At 44.5% G+C, this 18,945-nt stretch overlaps 1 protein-coding gene across 11 annotated transcripts in view; it reads right to left on the bottom strand.

Moving 5' to 3' along the window:
• Nucleotides 1-18,945, bottom strand: part of dlg3 (discs, large homolog 3 (Drosophila)) — a 95,354-nt gene that overhangs the window by 18,798 nt on the left and 57,611 nt on the right. For 6 of the 11 annotated variants that reach the window (XM_037780800.1, XM_037780798.1, XM_037780802.1 and 3 more), the window contains 9 exons: nucleotides 18,537-18,590; nucleotides 18,045-18,095; nucleotides 16,687-16,811; nucleotides 16,146-16,315; nucleotides 15,131-15,267; nucleotides 13,561-13,705; nucleotides 11,133-11,295; nucleotides 4,844-5,000; nucleotides 4,054-4,156 (listed from right to left, as the gene is read on the bottom strand). In XM_037780800.1, coding sequence (XP_037636728.1) covers nucleotides 4,054-4,156; nucleotides 4,844-5,000; nucleotides 11,133-11,295; nucleotides 13,561-13,705; nucleotides 15,131-15,267; nucleotides 16,146-16,315; nucleotides 16,687-16,811; nucleotides 18,045-18,095; nucleotides 18,537-18,590 — 1,105 coding nt within the window. Of the gene's footprint in view, nucleotides 1-699; nucleotides 1,104-4,053; nucleotides 4,157-4,843; nucleotides 5,001-10,206; nucleotides 10,333-11,132; nucleotides 11,296-13,560; nucleotides 13,706-15,130; nucleotides 15,268-16,145; nucleotides 16,316-16,686; nucleotides 16,812-18,044; nucleotides 18,096-18,536; nucleotides 18,591-18,945 lie in introns of those variants that run through there. The other 5 variants (XM_037780799.1, XM_037780803.1, XM_037780810.1 and 2 more) reach the window with 4 other exon arrangements.

The following is an 18,945-nucleotide window of genomic DNA, read 5'->3' on the forward strand; positions in this document are numbered from 1 at the left end:
AGTATAGCAACTGTTTAAAGCAGCTGATGCATGTAAATTACAACATAAAGCGACTTACAACTGGCTTAAATATGGAAAATTGAGAAACAAGTCATAAAAAACACAAAAATGCATATTTCAGGTAACTTTAGTTTAGCACAGAAGTGGTTGTATTAAGTACAGTAAGGGTGAGGCTGTGACATTACAGATGTAATGTGTAAAAGTGAAGAAGAAGGTGAGTTCACAGGTGAGGTCACCTTTTAAAACCAACACCACCAAGCTGACAAACACCTGCTTCAACACACATCTGTGTCCCCACCTAAAGGTTTAGGTTACATAAGAACAGTATGGCAACTGTTTAAAGCACCTGATGCATGTAAATTACAACATAAAGCGACTTACAACTGGCTTAAATATGGAAATCAAGTTGAGAAACAAGTTATAACACCACAAAAATGCAGATTACAGGTAACTTTAGGCCAATGGCAGGAGTTTAGCACAGTTGTATTAAGAAGTACAGTAAGGGTGAGGCTATCACATGTCTCCCACTCATTTATTTAATTTCAAGGCTGATTAAATTCGTTTTTTGCAATGCTTTTTAGTGATTCAGACACTTTTTCTACTGTACTGCTGTACTACAGGAGTACACCTACAGGTTACAGGTTATAGCAACAAACTACCTCGGTAACATTACACTAGCAGTCAAAATAAACCTGTTACCTCACACAAGTTAGTTCCTGTTTCAGTGTCAGATGTTTCCTCCTCGTCTCACCTCGATATAATGAAACTGTGGTTATTGTTTCTTCATCCAGTCATTGAGTAGTTCATGCTGCTTCTGCTCTGCTGCTGTTGATAGTCGAGCCCATCCCCCATCCACAGGCTGCTACTCACATACAAGTTGGAAGTGTTTTCCACCTTTAGTTTAAACTCTTTTGTCTAATAAAACTTTCCTGTCTGGTGTCGTAGCTCGCACTTTCCGCTTTAGTGTCCTCTTTCCATCGCTGTCCCCGGTTTGTGTCCACCAACAGAGTTTGAACAGGAAGGACAACAGCGGCTCGTTTGCCCGCCTTGAGGTTGGCTCAACACTTCAGTCTGCTGCTAACACTGGAGAGCTGGAGCCGCCCCTCAACATGAATACCAACTACAGCCTGCTGCTAACACTAGAGACTGGTGATGGGTCGTCGAGAACGAGCTGGTTCAAAGAGCCGGCTCTTTTAAGTGAACGGTAAGAGCCGGCTCTTTTAAAGGGACTATTTGTAACTTTCAGAAATGCTTGTTAACAGCGACACCTGTGGCAGCATCCTGTTGCTCGCGCTTGCTCGCTCTACATAGACATAAACGAGCATCGCTCAAAACAGTGAGGCGACACACGTCAGCTAAAACCACAATATCACTCTATATTTCACCTGCTTGGCAGTAATGTTAGCTAACCAGACGAAGGTCTCTCCATGAATCACTGCTGATCCTAGTGTCGGCTTTTCTTGTCTCAGCCAACGTTATCGTCTCAGACCGCAGCCGCAGGGAGACACCGGCACCCGGTCGGAGACGATAACGTTTCTCGCTGCGAAGCCCCGTCACTTCACAAGACACGGAAAACCTCTGTTGGTCTGGAGGAGCTGCAGCATTTATTTCCGCACACACGTCCGCTGTACATTCACTAGATATTCTCAGAGCTACTAACTCTTCTCCAGTGTGTAGTGAGCGCGCATGAACGTGAGGTGGAGCGAGAGCACGCGCGGTGTGTGAGTGAAGGCAGGCAGAGGAGTAGTCTGGACAGCGTAGCCACACGCGAGCGCGCATGTGCAAGCACGCATGTGCGAGCGGCATGGGAAACCGACCCGGTAGATTTATACGTGTAGCAGCATGTCAAATTATGGTATTCTGGAAATTATAAGGTTTAGTATAATTAAATTTAATAATTTAAGTGATATATATGCACACATACTAATCATAGGTCAAAACAGCGCTAAATTTGGCTGAATTATAAAAGGCAGAAGTGTTAAAATGAAGAGCCGTTTGGGAGCCTAAAGAGCTGGCTCTTCTTGGTGAGTTCAGCCAAATGATCTGGCTCACTAAAAAGAGACGGAGTTCCCATCACTACTAGAGCCGCCCCTGAACCGGAATACTTCCTACAGCCAGCCCTGCTGCTGCTGGAGCACTGCCCTCATTAGCAGCCTCAGCTCATCACCAACCAGGTGGATCTGATGCTTCATTGTAACGTTAAAGGGGTATTCCTGTTATTTAGTGGTGCATTTTCTTAAAGGTCCCATATTGTAAAAAGTGAGATTTTCATGTCTTTTATATTATAAAGCAGGTTAAAGTGCTATATAAATACTGTTAAACTATCAAAGCGCTCAATATACGGAGAAATACACACAGCCCTTATTCAGAAATTGTGCATTTGAAACAAGCCGTTAGAATTTCTGTCCATTTGTGATGACACAAATATACAATATTAAGACCATTACACGGTTTTAAACCTAACCATTCGAAATGTGTCCAAGTTTATTTCCTGTTGCAGTGTATGTAACTAACATCAATTGACAGGAAGTAAACATGGACCTAAACTGTTGCCTAGCAACGCAATTCCGTTGCAATTCGTTGAAATGAGCTAAAACGGAGCGTTTCAGACAGAGGGTGAATACAGGTATATTCAGGCGGACAGTATGAGGAAAATTCCGTTTTTTTTTTAACATTACAGCATGTAAACATGTTCTAGTAGAAACACAAAATACAAGTAAGAACCTGAAAATGAGCACGATATGGGACCTTTAAGGTTGGGGGCCTTTTGAGAAACAGGTTAAACTAGAGACCATCTTCCAGACTGCCAAATTGAGGCAGGTGCGTAAATGAGGGACCCTTCCCAACTTCTCTACCAAGCCCCCAGGAAGTGCACTGGTCGACGATCCGGACTTTCGTAGTGGTCAAACGGCGGTACTGCAACTTCCGTGTCAGTCGCATGATGCCGTTGGGCCCAAAAATACTTTTTCCCATAGACTTACATTGGGAAAGAGATGTCTGTAACTCAGCAGATGTGCTGGCTGGTGAGGGCGAATCCAATCTTTAAGTCCCCTCTCTTTTTCACAGTCTTTGTTGTACTTAGCAATACCTGGCATTGTTAGCTAAGATTGGTCTCACAACAACAACACTCTGAGTGGCGGGCGGCGGTGGCGGTGAGGAGAGAGACAGGAGCAAGCCCAAATAAGCAACTACACTTTAGAAACAAGCCCAAAATAATGCAAACCGTAACTACCAATATTTGTAAGCGACTTTTCAGGAAAGCAAGCCCAAAGTCACTTATAATAAACAGACTTGGCAACTCTGCCCCCGGGAAGTGCACCGGTCGTTTTCCAATTTCCGTAGAGGCCAAACGGTGCTACTAAAACTTCTGTGTCCGTCACATGATGCCATTGGGCCCAAAAATACTTTTTTCTCATAGACCTACATTGGGAAAGAGACGTCTGTAACTCCGCGGATAATTTTTTTTTTTAGGTGAATCAACTTCCCGTATGAACACTTGAATAGTCCTTATTTAAATCATTAGGTCCTAAAAGTTCTCATCTAACTCTGGGCAAGAAAGCCAAAATTTCCCTCAAATATCAAACTATTCCTTTAAACTTGATGCCTCTAGTTTTAATGCAGTTGTACCGTTATAAATGTATAGTCTCCAAGCCCAAATTGACATTACCCTGATGATATCATCTAGGTCATTTTCACAGACCATAGAAAGCTACCTTCAGAGTTACAGAAGATATTTTAGACTTATTTCCCCTCTGATTTGGATAAAAGATACATTATAATAATAAATTGTGTTTAATCAAATGACCTCAAAGTAAAATGAATGAAGTATTATTCAAGCATACGACATTGCACAGACGGCAATAGGTGGGGGTCTGTAGGGGCTGAATAGCAAAACAATCTGTACCTAACAGGCTAATCTGGCTCAAGAATACTTTTGGTTGTTTGATGATAAACCTTTCCAATACAGCCCATCAAAAACTGTGAGTTCAACACCCACATTGGCACAATATCATGAAGTATTGATGTGTGATATGAGACAGTATATGCCCTCACCTTCAGGCCTGTACTGAGCTATGATGGTGACAGTCTGTCCAGCTCTCTTCAGCGCTGCAGCCGCCTGCTCATGTGTGGCATTCCTTAGGTTCACTCCATTCACCTGCAACAAACCAGGCACACAACAAAATCTTTTAGCAAGAAAACAACCCAGATTAGATCCTATAGGTGTGTCTCATTGTGAAGATCTGTAGAGGAAACAAGTCGAGCTAGATGGAGCAGAGCTTATCCTCAAGTAAAGCTGGATGGTTACATTTCAGCCTGTGGAGATAGATAAGATCTGCTCTCAAAGGGCCCTTAAATATGATCACATTTCTAAGTAAGTATGAAAATCATGACTTTTACTGAAAGATACTGATTTTGAATAACCTTCACAATCACAATCTATGTTGCAGTAAAGACATTTATTCACTCTTAGACTGCATAACTTCTGTGTATTTTCAGACTGCAAGCAGCATTGAAATAGACCATGCATATATTTAGAGCAACACTGGGTTCTGAAAAGGTTAAAGAGTTATGAAATACAAGTCAAGTGATTTAAATATGTAATTTATTGGATACTTTATTGATTCACAAAACTCTCTTGTCTGGCAGAGCACAGCTAAGCTCCCTCGGAGTTGTTATGGATTTAATGTCTTGCTCAAGGACATTTCAGCGGGGCAGATGTTTGCTGGCTTTCTAACCACCAGGCTACCTTAATTCTGTCATCATTATTCTGACAACGGGAGCTGGCTGAGCTGCCTCAAACTTCTTCTTACAGTTGTTACAAGCTTGAGGTTGAGATACTGACCGAGAGAATCCGGTCGCCCCTCCTCAGCTCGCCGCTCAGGTCCGCCGGCCCTCCTGCTAGGATGAAGGAGACGAAGATGCCTTCACCATCCTCCCCGCCGACGATGTTGAAGCCCAGGCCTGTGGAGCCCTTGTGCAGCAACACCTTCCTCGGCTCCCTGCCAGACAGAGTGACAGCGTCAGGGGTGAAGGGCAGGACAGAGTGCACAGAAGAGATGGGCAGAGAGAGAGAGAGAGATATGACCAAAACTGGAATGGAAACAGCATAAACAGAGGGGAGGCTGTTTCAAACAACAGCCATCTTCTGTTGTGCGTGATCCCAAAATGTCTGCAAGCCGTAGGCCTGCGGATCTTTGTGTAGATACACTCTGTACATATTTGAAAGTGCTTAAAACAAAACATATAAATGGTTAATCTGCAGGACCACTCAACAGCAGAACACAATGACTAACCATGTAGTAATCATAATGCTCATAAAGATAATGTGGATTGCACTGATAAACAGTTTTGCAATAGATAAAATGAATGCAATAAAAAACAAGCAGCAGCACTCCAAATGCATATCATCCGCTGGTTTATAGAGCTTCCTGCTTTGCATGGAAACGTACACACGTGTACACATTTAAACACCCACTCGTATTAATGTACGCAGACACAATGAGCCACCTCCTGCTCGACAGACCCACTCTGCTTTAGCTCCAGCCACTATGACTCATCCTCCGGCAGACTATTCAGACTACCTCTAGTTTTAAGATGCTAGAGAGGCCAAACCGCTGCTATGGTCCAGCAAAAGCCCTCTGAGAACACACTTCACACGAGTGCAAACACACACACACACACACACACTCTAGGAAGCCCAGCGTTGGCCTCACACACACACACACACACAGATTTTATATACAAATGCACGCACGTACGTAGGCATACACAGAGACACACACACACACAGTTTCCACTCTTAACAGAAAACACTGCATGGTTCCCATTAGTGGTCTTCTCTCGCAGTACTCAGCCTGCGGTCCACGGGAACAATTCCTACTCAATCCCTAATGGCTGCGCTCTAACTCGCTGTTAAGACCATTTTCCCATCGATGGCAGCCGAGGCAGCGTTCCAGACTTTCGGGATCATACCCATGACTGACTGGAAAAACTAAAAGCGTTGATTACTCCACTAAAGAGCGACGGAAAGTCTTAAATAGTAAAACGGTGCCTGCAGAGAGACTTCAGGAAGTTTAACCAGCCTGTTAAAGAGCATTCATTTGAAATGAACTGCACTTAGATGCAGATGATATTCTGTAAGACCACTAAATAAGATCAATAGTGAGTCTGAGCCTGGTAGTGTTTCTACAAGGCAGAATCAGGGACAGATTCAATCTGATTGTACCGACAAAGCTTGTTTTTTTCTAAAGCCTTTTAGATCTTTTCTGTACCAGAGATGAAAAGCTAAAATAGAAAAAATGACAAGTGCCAAAATGCCTTGAAATATGCTAAAACAACCGACTCGCCTTCAAACGAGTCAAGCTTAAAATAACCTTGCTTTCCATCTTGAGCTTTTCATCCCATCTCGACGAGGCACACAGATCTCCATGGTTACCTTAGGATCCGGAAACGCTGCTTGCTTCTGAAACAGCATTTCCTAACAGTGCGTTGAGGCAGCCTCCTCACTGGCGACATGGAAGATGAGATGTTGACTGTGAACATGGCGGCTGTGGCCCTTTCTCCTCGACCCCTCTTCCTGTCTGGCCCTCCAGTGAGACAGTTTTAGCAGCTCCTGTGTTGTGAGGCCTGGTGTTCCCTATCTCATCCTCGTGTGCTGTGATGGGAAGCAGCTCCTCTTTGGGCTGTCACAGACGCTCTCTCCCCATCATCACCAGCAAGGCAAGACTTCACACTTAACCCCTAACGCTCCCACGCAAATAGTCTCTCGTTCGATTCTACAAGAATCGCCCTCCTCGTTCACATCTGGAATAGCCAGGACTGCATTATATCAAGAGCATCAGGACTGGAGGTTATCCAATGTTTTGTCCCCTTTCACGCCATGCTGTCCCCTAGTCTCTGCTTTGATGCTGCTTTGAGTCCAGCCAACCCCCCCCCCCCCCCCTCTAATACAGCACACCAGCATTCCTGTCTGTCAGCCCTGGCCCTCTGGAGAATAGGCAGACACATTCCCAGAAGCTCCTTGCTAATTTGTCAGAGTGTAAACAAACTTTCACGACTTTCGGGCCTTTGATTTGACGCCTCCATATTCTGTGACCTGGCTGCACGCTGGAAGCTCACGGGAGAATAATGTGCAGACTACTGTGGAATATTTGAACACATAAGGCTATTATTATCCTTCAGTCGGTGCAGTATGCATGTGTGTGTTTCTGCATGCGCTGTTTGTCCATAGGATGTGAATCGCCTGTCATGGAAAATGGGAGTGAATTCCTACAGTTGCATGGATCGAGTCCTCCCTCCCCTATCACAAGACCTGCCTCCCCTCCCTTCCCCCCCTTTGCCTTTTCATCTATGCCAGGAATGTAAACAGTTACAGAGCGGTAAAAAGCCTTTCTCTCTGCCCAGCCATTTCTCCTGCAACTCTTTTCTTTAATTCAAAACCTACCTCCCCCCCCTTCCACCGCTATATTTTCCCCTGTCTGCTTCGGGGTTTTGGCTGAGGCGTTCGCAGCTCAATCCTAAAGCTGTGAATGGATATCTGGGCTGCGGGGTTCAGCGGGTCATGCTGCCCTGGACTCAGCCCAGTAATTGGCTCTGCTTGGCTGATTAATGGTGGACACTGCAGATGGACGCCATTTTCCACAGACAGACGCTACCTCTCGCGGCATTTTATCTCTCCCTTTCCCCCCCCGAATGGATCAGCTTATGTATAGAGGCGTGTACTGATAAAATTAAAACGCTGCTTTGTCTCTGTCGTCCTTTTCACCGCTTACATTCTATTCATTTGACATAGGGAAAAAATGTATTCACTGCTAAGGTGATAGACAGTTTAAGATATTTCATGCCTCTCACTGTGACTAAGAATAAAATTGGAGCGATGAATGATTAACACCTAAGACGAGTACTCAGCTGAATCTGCTGTGATTTGCTCCCCTTTTTCTGCATTTGCAGCTTAAAAAAACGCTTAATAAAAAGGTAGAAGCATTCCTCGTTATTGATAACTGAATTCTTCTGTTACTGACCAGTCAAAGGTTTCGTGCTTGTTCGTGAGACACATAAAGTTACTGATTAGCTCACCTGCTGCTGCAGCCCACAGGCTTCTGTATTTACGTAAGCTGTGCCTGAACAAAGCAGCCATACTAGCAGCATTGTTGTGTATATCTGACAACTGCAGCCCTGATAGGACCAGCAGAGGGACGCTGCTTGTTTAGTGATCTTGTCGCTGCTGCACACAAGTATGTTTACACCAAACATGCATATTTAAACACAGAGGTTTTTTATCTCTTATCGAGTCCGACGTGGACAGAGACGAGGATGTACAGTGCTGACATATCTCCAGAAGAAGGGGGTAATATCAGATGGAGAAGGGGGAGGATGTGTCTGCGATGACACCACTGAGGGGGATGTGCAGATGGGCAGAGGGCCTATACGAGCTCTGACTCATTCCTCACAACCAGCCTGCTCCACTTCTGCGGAAGCCTGTGCTTACTACAGCAGCATCCATCTAAAATAACCCCTCCCGGTTGGAGCCAATGGGGGAAGCTGCTGGGGCTGGAGGGAGGTGTATACTATCTGTCCGTCAGCGTGATGGAGCTGGATGCTCATCTGCTGTGATCGGGATCGAGTCGGTTGTCGGCCATGATGTCCTCTGAGACACTCGTCTCTCATTATGCGGCGGACGTGACACACAAACCCACTGTGGGCGAACAGGTGCATGCATTGTCACTGCATGTAGGCTGTTTTAATCTGCGCCGCTGATTTATCTGGTGTGCAGGATGTACAGTATACCCACAGGTATGCGTCCGTATCTGAGTGCGTGCGTGTGTGTGTGTGTGTGTGTGTGTGTCAGCACATTATGAGCAAACGTCTCAGTGTACAGTATGTGTGTGTGATTGGTGCTGGCAGCATTGGTGATGAGAGGGGTAAGACCTGAGTGCATGGCCTGGTTTTTCCCCAGTGTGCAGATGAATCATGACAGCTGCAGGACTGTCTGCTGCTACTGGTCCGCATGGCCCGCACCGGATCGGGCTCTTTACTCCCCCATTACGTTTATGGTAACACAGCAAGGCTCGGTGTTTATATTTACATACATCGAGCAGCAAGCAGAACATTCCAATGCTGCAGAGCAGAATATTTGTGTTGGGTGGCTCCAGTCAGCCCTCCCATCCTCCTCTACTGTCCTTTTGTTTTAACACAACTGTCTTTAGTTACAGCAACACTATGATCTGTCCTTTTCTCTCTCTCACACACACACACACACACACACATACACGCAGGAAAACACACATATGCAACAATACATGGCATATATGGCACACAAAATAAGCAACGTTCAACACAAACACATTACATAAAAGCAATGGTTCACACACACAGAAACGCCATGAGGTGAAGCACGACGGGCACGACTGTGGATGTAATGCCATAAATAAGAGCAACAAATAAGTGAAACTAAATCAACAAACAGGAGGCCTTTTGCACATTTGGTAATGCCAAACCCATTGCCATAAATATCATGTATATTATTGTCCTCACTCAGCAGTAAGCACCAGTGAAAGTAGCTTGGCCCGAGATAGAGGCTTAGTTTCGTCGATGCCTCCTGACAGATGGAATTGAGCAGCTTGTGGGAGCGTGAAGCCCTTTCGGCTGCACTCCCGTGGAGATGTGTTTGTGAAGAGCAGGTACGACTCCATTTTAAACTGCGATAAACAGGGCCTTATTTGTTTTAGATTCATAAGATGTGAGCAGATTAGTCGGAAATTGATGGGACAAATAATGACTACGGGGCAGACCTTTGAAATTATGAAAAGTAGAGCGAAATAACAAAACAAATACATAAAAGGGGCAAGAAATAATAAGCTGATTTCTTAACAAACGTTTCAGCTCTACAGTCAGTTTGCTTTTATCATATTTTGAGTCGTGTCATACAAACATAAAACGCAGCAACATATTGAAAGTAACAGCATACAAAGCGGTAAAGACGTGAGGTGAGGAACATTTACATGCAAACATAGAGACAGAAAGCCAAAAGAAGTTGTTGCCATCTTTCTCCTCTTCTTCTGCTTGTGTAATTTGTACACAAATGTGGCGCAACATACTACTGGGTCCCTCTCTCTCGCCCTACTCCTGTCTGATGCCAGATCCAGACGCTATGCTAATACAGAGGAGGGTTAGCTAAGCAAGGCGTGATGGTTACTAGGTTAGTACCTGCCAGAGAAGGGGAGTGGACCTTGGCACAAGGGAGCAGGGGAAGGACAGAAGCCTCTGTAGAGGGCCTGGGGCACCTTCATGTCCCCAGGTTTGTGGATGACACTGTAAATAGGCTCAGCCCTGCTGTGGGGTACAGGAATCACAGTGAACGGGACAAGTGTAGGACACAAAGAAAGCACACATACCAACAAAGATGCGACAAATGCACATACAAGTCATGTAGAGACAGCTTGTACAAGGACATTACAGGGGCCACGTAACGAACACTCATCCAGTAACACATTCACTCCACACAACACACGCATAAACGCCTGCATGCAGTCACGCACACGCAGGGGGAATACAGCCTCCTCCCCACCCCGAGCTGTGGGTTAAGATGACTCAAGGCCTTGTGGGGCACTCCAATCAAGCCTCTATGAATGCTACTTCTGATCCAGTACTTGGATATGCAGGTCAAAGGTTAAAACACAGTCATAACAAGTACAAGAAGTGACAAGAGGCCTCTCTGCAAAGTATTTGGTCAGCACACAGCCACCACACACTGTCCAGCTATAATACAGTAAAAGCTCCACCAGGGCACTGATGAGCTGGAAATTGAAAACAAAGCATTGTTTTGCTTCATGAAACACTTCATAATTTGCAAATTGCTGTATGTACATGTATCGTTGAAATAAACCACACCATGACAACAACCTTTAAAACAGCAACAAAATGGAGGCAAAGAGAAACCCATGCAAAATAATTCATTCATTCATTTAGCGCCACAGCAATTTGTCTTCACGTACTACTACAACAGCAAAAAACACAATAAGGCCGTTATCTGATATCCACAAGCAATCTGCTGTATGATCATTCACGTCCACTCATAGAGCCTGTATGAGTGTAATGTACGAGAGGAGAGTCATTCATGGTCTGCAACCTACCTTGTGAAGTCTTCCTCCCCCAGCATGTGGCGGGGAACTGGCGAGTACCTGGACGGGGTGACCTGGGGCGGCGGGTACACTGGCTTGGGCTCCATTGCCCCCATGTAGTTGTGGCTGACGTGGTTGTCCACCATGGTTGGGAAGGCTGGAGGGAGTGCCATGCCAGTAGGGGGAAAGAAAGAATGATTACAACACAGGCACGATAGGAACGCTGCATAAGACGCAGACAAACTGTACATGAGGCAACAGTTTAGCCAGATTATGTGGAGCAGTGGTTCCCAACCTGGGGTCTGGGCACCAAAAATCACAGGGGGTGCGCCAGGATTTGTCTGCTCCGAGGTTATCAAAATTAGACTTGCTCATGTATAACTAAAATTATAATAACACACTTACTGGATAATTTATATAATTTATACAAATCTGCATATAAAACTATTTTTAAATATATATTTTCTTTGCTACTTAGTAGGAAAATAGGTTGAGAACCACTGATCTGGAGGCAGAGAAAAACAAAACAATGTGTGCACCTGAAATGTCAGTAATAGTCCCTTAGTGCACAGGAACACTGTATGCACACAACAATGGCAAGTACAGCAGGTCAAAGTTGAACCAGAAACGTCGGTGTTTAAGCTGTAGATGTTTAAGCCGGACAGTTTGGGTAATAATTTTAACATTTGCCTTCATTTCCTCTTCTAAATAAGCTTGCCCAGTCTGTGGGTTTGTTTAAAACGGTGTTTCTTACCCTTAATTTTTAGCAATGTCTCCATGTTCCAAGATCTTCACAATTAACTTGGTGAGAACAATGATTATAAGCAATAGGAATGGTGGCCAAAACTACAAAAATAAGACCCGGGTTGTATGAAACCATAATTTCCCTTTAAAGAAACAAAATGACATTTAGGAGCTTATCTTTACACAATAGGCAACCAGCACTGACTAACAGAGATGTTTCAGTAATCTAGACCTGAAAGGGTAACTTTGGTATTTTTCAACCTGGAATGAGGGAGAACGCTGCAGATGGCAGCTGCTCACGGCTGCAATATGGTGCTATTGGGGCAAGCTGGCACCGTCATTTACATCCACTAAAAGTGCTTGTTTTTTGCCATGACAGGCTCTGATTGTTATTATAAGTGTCTGACATTATGGAAAGAGTCTCGCTCAAGGAGAAGTCTCATTCTGAAATCTCACGAGGGGACGTGTTGCCGGAAGACAACAGTGGAATAGTGGAATACATCCATGGTGGAAACGCGAGTGCCAACCGGGCAGAGTTTGTTGTGTTCTAGTACAGTATGTTCTAGTATACGGATATTCAGATTTCACAATGAGACTTCTCCTTGAGCAGGACTTGGACACAATAAAAAACAGACCGGATCAAGTGAAAGGTAAGAAAAACGTTTCTCTGTAGGGTCCTTTCCATAATGTAGTCAGACACTTAAAATAACAATCTAAGCCTGTTAGTGGTAAAAACAAGTACTTTTAGTGAAGGTAACATTACATTGACGCTGCTCACCCTTGCAGCTCATTTAGCGTCTGCCGGTTAAAACATTATCCCTCAATACTGAACCAATTTCAGAAATTGTTGTCCCCATTAGTCCCACAAAAACATGGGGAAATAGGGTCCAGGTTATTAAAAGTTACCCTTTAAATCTTTCAATCCTCTTAACAACAAAGAGGAAAAATTGGGGATATTTTTCTGAAGAGTTGTCTCAAAATACAGATCAAAAGCAAAAAAAACAAAAACCACTCCCCCTGCATTTACATCCTCGATGGAGGCAGCTGAGCACATAAAACAAGCGTTTCAAATCCAGATCATCTGACCACGGGTTATACTGTCAGAGCGGGGTTAAGTCTGCATTAAGGGTTCGCTTAAACCCTTCAAACCCTAACTGAAAACATTCAGAAAAAAGCCCTCAATAGCCCCCTCTAATACTAAATTACTGTTGTGTGGAAATTTGAGAAGCTGTAGCTTCAAGATCGTGGGCTCTCATGAGCAGGTGGGATGTGAGAAACCGTCCACACTCAGTGGGAGGCAGAGAACTGCGCTTGTTGTTGCTGTGGGTAGGATTGTGTGTGTGTGTGTGTGTGTGTGTGTGTGTGTGTGTGTGTGTGTGCGCAAGCATTCACTACATTCACTATGTGGGTGTCTGGGCATAGCAGTTTTGGGGAGAGAACAGTGATCCAACACTAACATTCAACATCTCTGATAAAGATAAAAAGATGATTCCCAGTGCAAAACGCTCCAACATAGACCTTCACTCACAAATCACCTTACGTCAAACATTTTATATAAATAAACTTGTTCTAGTTTTGGAGCTGGCTGCTTATGGATTAGTGAATATAAAATGTAGTTTGTGACTTGGAGAGTGTGTGAACAGTGTTTGCACCATGACCAGGATGTCTGGAACAACAAGCAGAGGTAGATACGTACTGCTGGAGTAGTCTGGAGGGGCGTACATGTCGTTGAGGTGCACAGGTCCCGGCTTGGCCACCTTGAGGTAAACCATATCAGAAGTGTTCTTCAGCGCAGCCACCGCCTCCTCATGACGCACGTCTTGTAGCACGATGTTGTTCACCTGAATATGATGAGAAAAGAGAGGAGAGAAAAAAAACAATCCTTGTATCAACACTCGAACACCTCGTGTCTTTGCTGCGCTGTGACAACATCACGCATCATCACAGCAGCCATCACACCAGCCAACACAATAATGAATCATAGCTCGGAGGTATTATGAGATTTCAGTACATTTCAGCAGCAGAGTGAAAGGTTGGTGTGCCGCGCAGCGTTAACAGAGGTCAAAAGCAGTAGGTAGAGGTTCTGAAGATGCTCTGAATTTCTGCAGTTTCTCTTTTAAGATCCAATTCCCTGGAAATATACTGTCAGTCAAAAGTTTCTGAACACGGTTATGAAATCTCAAGGAACGTGCTCTTTGTAAATAACCCCCAGCGCAGTATGTGTGAACTGAGAACTGGTTGAGATTGCCTAGATCTTGATCACTCTAATTAGACACCTGGAGCACAGTAGAGTTAATAATATACTGTAAATTTGCAAAAGATAGTCAACCTGTTTTCAACATGCAGTAGGACTCTGTGGTCTTTTCAGTATCTAGACACCTTTTTTGATAATGTAAGACACCACAAATATCTCTGTAAGGCAGCTTTTCATTTCTCAGAGGAGCAACAGCTTGCCTTTTCTCTTGAAATTTGATTGCCAAAATGATGAGTTTGTATTTTATCAGCTGTCAAGTTCCTGATAGGATTTTTAATTACACTATTATTAATTATTTATTTGTATTTACTCATAACAGTTTGCAAAATGAATCTTATGCAGCTGCAGAAATTAGATTTAAAAAAAGGTGAGTAAATAATAAGAGTGGGTGCAAATACTTTTTACATTTTTCATATTCTAATCCATGCTTTATTAAAAGCTGTTGCACTGGAAAGGTCAAGCCTATAAACAGCATGTTAAAAACATGTAGCACGCTGGCTACCGCTACTGAATTCAAGATTTAAGGTTGCCTAATCAGATGTAAGTCATTTCCAATAAAATAAAACGTTACAAACATGTCTCAAATATTTAACAACATTTCCTAAAATTATTGTATTTGTATTTTAACAGTGTAAAATGATCAGTTAAGCAACATGTCTGTAAATGCATATTGTATTAATGAGAGCTCAGTGATGCAGCCTTAAACAAATGAAATATTTCTTACTCTAACTCTTTTTAGTGTCCCGCCTCATGGCCCAAATGTTAGATTCGATCGATCATGCATAAAGTCATAAATGCTGATGTGTGTTGTCTGTCCAGATGAGGCAAGATAATGTGGTGTACTTATATGTCCCGTAACCGTTCAGTCAGCCATGTCCAGCTGAAGCAATAAGTATTTGTAATCAGTACTAACAACAATTTTTTTTTAACTTGCCAGTGAACTACATGAGCATCTAAGATGAGTTCATTTTGATTTGAACACTCAGTATGTGAGTCAGAGGGGGGCTCTTACAGCTAGCAGGCGATCTCCGGTCTGCAGCCGTCCGTCCTTCTGGGCAGCTCCTCCTTCTATGATCTTAGTTATATAGATGCTGTTGTCTCCTGGGATATGTTGGTTACCGATCCCTCCGGCGATGCTGAATCCAAGCCCTGGTTGAGTAATACACACAGACAGACAGTCAATACGTGTACATAGAATCACGTCTGATTTTACACATTTTTAGATCTATTCCATGTCTGGGGCTGCCTCCTCTACGCTGAATACTTCACTTCTGAGTTGCCTTAAAAGTGTAGTCTTTGTCTCGCTTTTGTTTCCAAATTGAACGCCCATTTATCCCCAAAAAGTAAGCAAACCCCACACCTATAATCAATCTAAAGGCCCCGACAACACCAAGCCGACGGTCGGCCGTCGGACAGTTTGGGGCCGTCGAAGAGCGTCTGTCTGCTAAGTTTTTGCGATGTATCCTGCACCGTCGGCTCTAGTCTGCCCGTGTCGGAGGCTTTTCGGCTGATTCAGCATGTTGAATCGGCAGAGGAGTCCGTCGGTGAGAGAAATCACTCTGATTGTCTGTTTGGCTTAAATGAATTAGTGCAAGAGAATGAGAAACGGAACTGAGGAAAGCAAGCCAACGAGTAAAGTCAAGAGGAAAAACACAGAAGGCTCTGATAATTTTTCATCTTCATCTCATCGGATCGTTCCAATATACAGATATTTTCACAACGACAACTGGAATGAAGCTAAGTGGTGAGTGAGAGTGGTGTGAATATAGTCGGCAAACACTGCTTTGTTTCATGTACGTATTATAACAACGGCTTGTATATCTGCTGTCCTCGGTCTTCTGGTTTCCCTTTTTTGAATGACGAATACAGACCGGCAACAGTCGGCCTTCATCGCCGCTAGCTCTTTGTTATCGACTTGGTGTATCTCGGCCTTAAAAACTGTGTAGTTCATCTTCAAGAAGCTTGCATGACAATGGACATATATATTTCTCTCTTAGTGTGTGATAGAAGTAGGATGTCTCCCTGACCTTTGGGCCCTTTCAGCAGGTTGACCTCCAGAATTGTCTCGGGTGGCGCCTGCCTCCGTCGGACCAGCAGCCGCACCACCGGCCCCGCCTCCTTCAGGGCTTCCACTGCCCGACTGTGAACCACCTCGGACACGTCAACCTCGTTCACACGTAGCACGCAGTCATTCACCCTGTGGAGGGAAACGTCACCTTGTCACTTAACAGATAACAGCACTGCACAAAGGCAGGGAGAGACCCGAGCATAGCCAAATGTAATCAGAAAGCACTTCATATCATAGCTTTCGCATGTTTCAGGCTTTTGGTTTCCCAGTGAATCATAACTTTGAGGAAACACACAGAGCCTGGGGGCAGAGGACGGTAGAAACTCTGCCTCCTACGCAGCACTGCCTGGCGGGACACGGTGGTGGTGAGCTTTGAAGAAGAGAGTAGGGAAGTTAGAGGAGCGAGAGGACAGAGGAGCTTGAAAAGAGTAGAAGGAAAGAGCAAGGTGAGGAGGAGGGAGGGAGGGAGGAAAGGGGACATGACGAGGAGGGAAACTTACCCCAGTCTTCCATCCATAGCAGCTGCTCCTCCAGGGATGATCTTGGTGATGAAGATCCCCGGATCATCAGGAATGTGGGGATTGTCTATTCCTCCAGCGATGCTAAAGCCCAGGCCAGAGTTCCCCTGCACACAGGTTATGATTGGCATTTTCAGTGTGGTACCATAAACAACACACACACACACACTTAGATGTAAGTGATGGACCCAGTGCGGGCTCAGGGTCAGTGTAATGTGGCTCTTAAGTGTATTGGTATCTCTGAGGAAACACGTGATCGATGCAAACTGCTCCAGGCATTTCTGATGTCCATTTTTGTGGACACGTGCGTGTGTGTGTGTCCTTGCATGTGACAAATGATAATGCCATGTATTTCATTAGAAGAGGGCACTTCATTCAAAATGTCACGCTTGTTCCATCAACCCACAGAGAGGCATCAGTGTTAGAAATGTTCACCGAAAAGTGGATTTATGATCCAAAGTAAAGATGAGCAGAGAAGCGTCATTTCTATTGCATGATACAGAGCTTCTCACTCTCTGCAGGAGACAGACACCACCACCCTCCGTCTCTCCTGTCCCTGAGATGACAGAGGGCCCATTCGGATCCAGCGGGTCCGGGCGCACTGCTGCATCTGACAGCCGTGACCACGGAGACAGGCAGCAAACAAGACAGCTGAGAAAAGACTTCACTTTATTATTTTCTATAATTAATGAGCAACAGTCGCAACAAATTAGGACGGAGGGAGGCTGAGGCCTCCCAGTGAGCTGCTCCGGAGACGAGAGGAGTACACTGGGCCTCACCACCGAATGTAACACACCCACAGACCTTTTAAAGTGTGACTTCGCATCGCTTATTTAAGCTTTCTGCATGCAGAAACGCCACTTAAGAGCGGAAGGGGGCAGAGAGACGGCGTGCATCTATCGCGGGATTGGTGCATCTATATGTGGGTGGAATAATGAGAGTAGAAACGTATAGCTCTGCCACTACACGCTGAACCGCCGCTGACAAGTGCAGCGGTGCCTGCTGAACAATTGAACAGGAGAGCACTTTACATTTCTGGCGTCTGCTGATGACATGTGCATCATGATTATGTAAAAAGGCATAGCGATGCCTCGCTGGCTTTAGTCTGTGCTCACACTCGCATGAGACTTTCTCACTGTGGTGATGTAACAGCTATAACTTCACAGTATCTCATAGTAGTCTCATAAATGTACAATAATTAAGATCTTTCTTTGGTTTACATGTTCTTTAATGAGTGAAGACTGAGCTGCTTACTACCACCTAGTGGGGAGAAATCCATCCGTCATGCAGAAAATACATGGAAAGGGAATGTGTAAAGTGTGGAAAGAAATGTAACTCACCCTCTCTAAAATGATCTCTTCATATTTGTACATCCCATCACTGCCATTTACCTGTCAAAATAAAAAAAAAGCATAACAGTTAGTTACATCACTGAGCCTGAATTATGGCATTTTCTAAAAATATAGCAAGAAAAAAAGGGAAACATGCACATGTTTCAGCTAAATGCTTTACCATATAATATAATACATTCACCAGATTGTTTTACTAACTGATAATATCACCACAAATTTCTAAATTGTGCCTTTCTTTCTTAAAAATGCATATTCACTGTGACACTAAACATGCAACTGCAGAATGCACATTCACCACAAACAGGCAGGGTCAATAGGATAATGGATGTGGGTCCACATGGCAAACAGCATGTTGCTACTGGGAGGAGGCCTTTTCATCCACACACACACACACACACACACACGCTCATGCGCCGACACAGAGGGAGTGTGAATGAGAGAGATGTATACTGTACGGAGAGAGAGAGAACAGATACTTACATAAGGGCCTGCATCTAGTGAGTCTGCGTTGACGATGATGGGGGGAGGGTTGGCCTGCGAATATGAAGAGATACACATTATCTCGGTGTGTGAGGCTGGCAGCACACAGACATGATGCGGTACACACACTATCACTTGGGAGCAAAGTGAACGGATGCCATGGGAACAGTCGTTGAATCTCCTTGGGGATGAGACTGTGTGTGTGTGTGTGTGTGTGTGTGTGTGTGTGTGTGTGGAAAGGTGTGAGGACTGAGAATGAGGACTGGGGTAGAGAGACCGCTGCTTATTAACCGCCACAGCCGGACGTCCTGCCGTCACCTCATAAAAGAAAACCAGCTTGTGGTTCCAGCCGTTGGGACAATACGTTTTTCCCACACATCCTTTCCACCTCACACAGAAATAACACCAT

Source organism: Sebastes umbrosus, chromosome 9 (assembly GCF_015220745.1).
Source record: "Sebastes umbrosus isolate fSebUmb1 chromosome 9, fSebUmb1.pri, whole genome shotgun sequence".
In the NCBI taxonomy this organism is placed as follows: Eukaryota; Metazoa; Chordata; class Actinopteri; order Perciformes; family Sebastidae; genus Sebastes; species Sebastes umbrosus.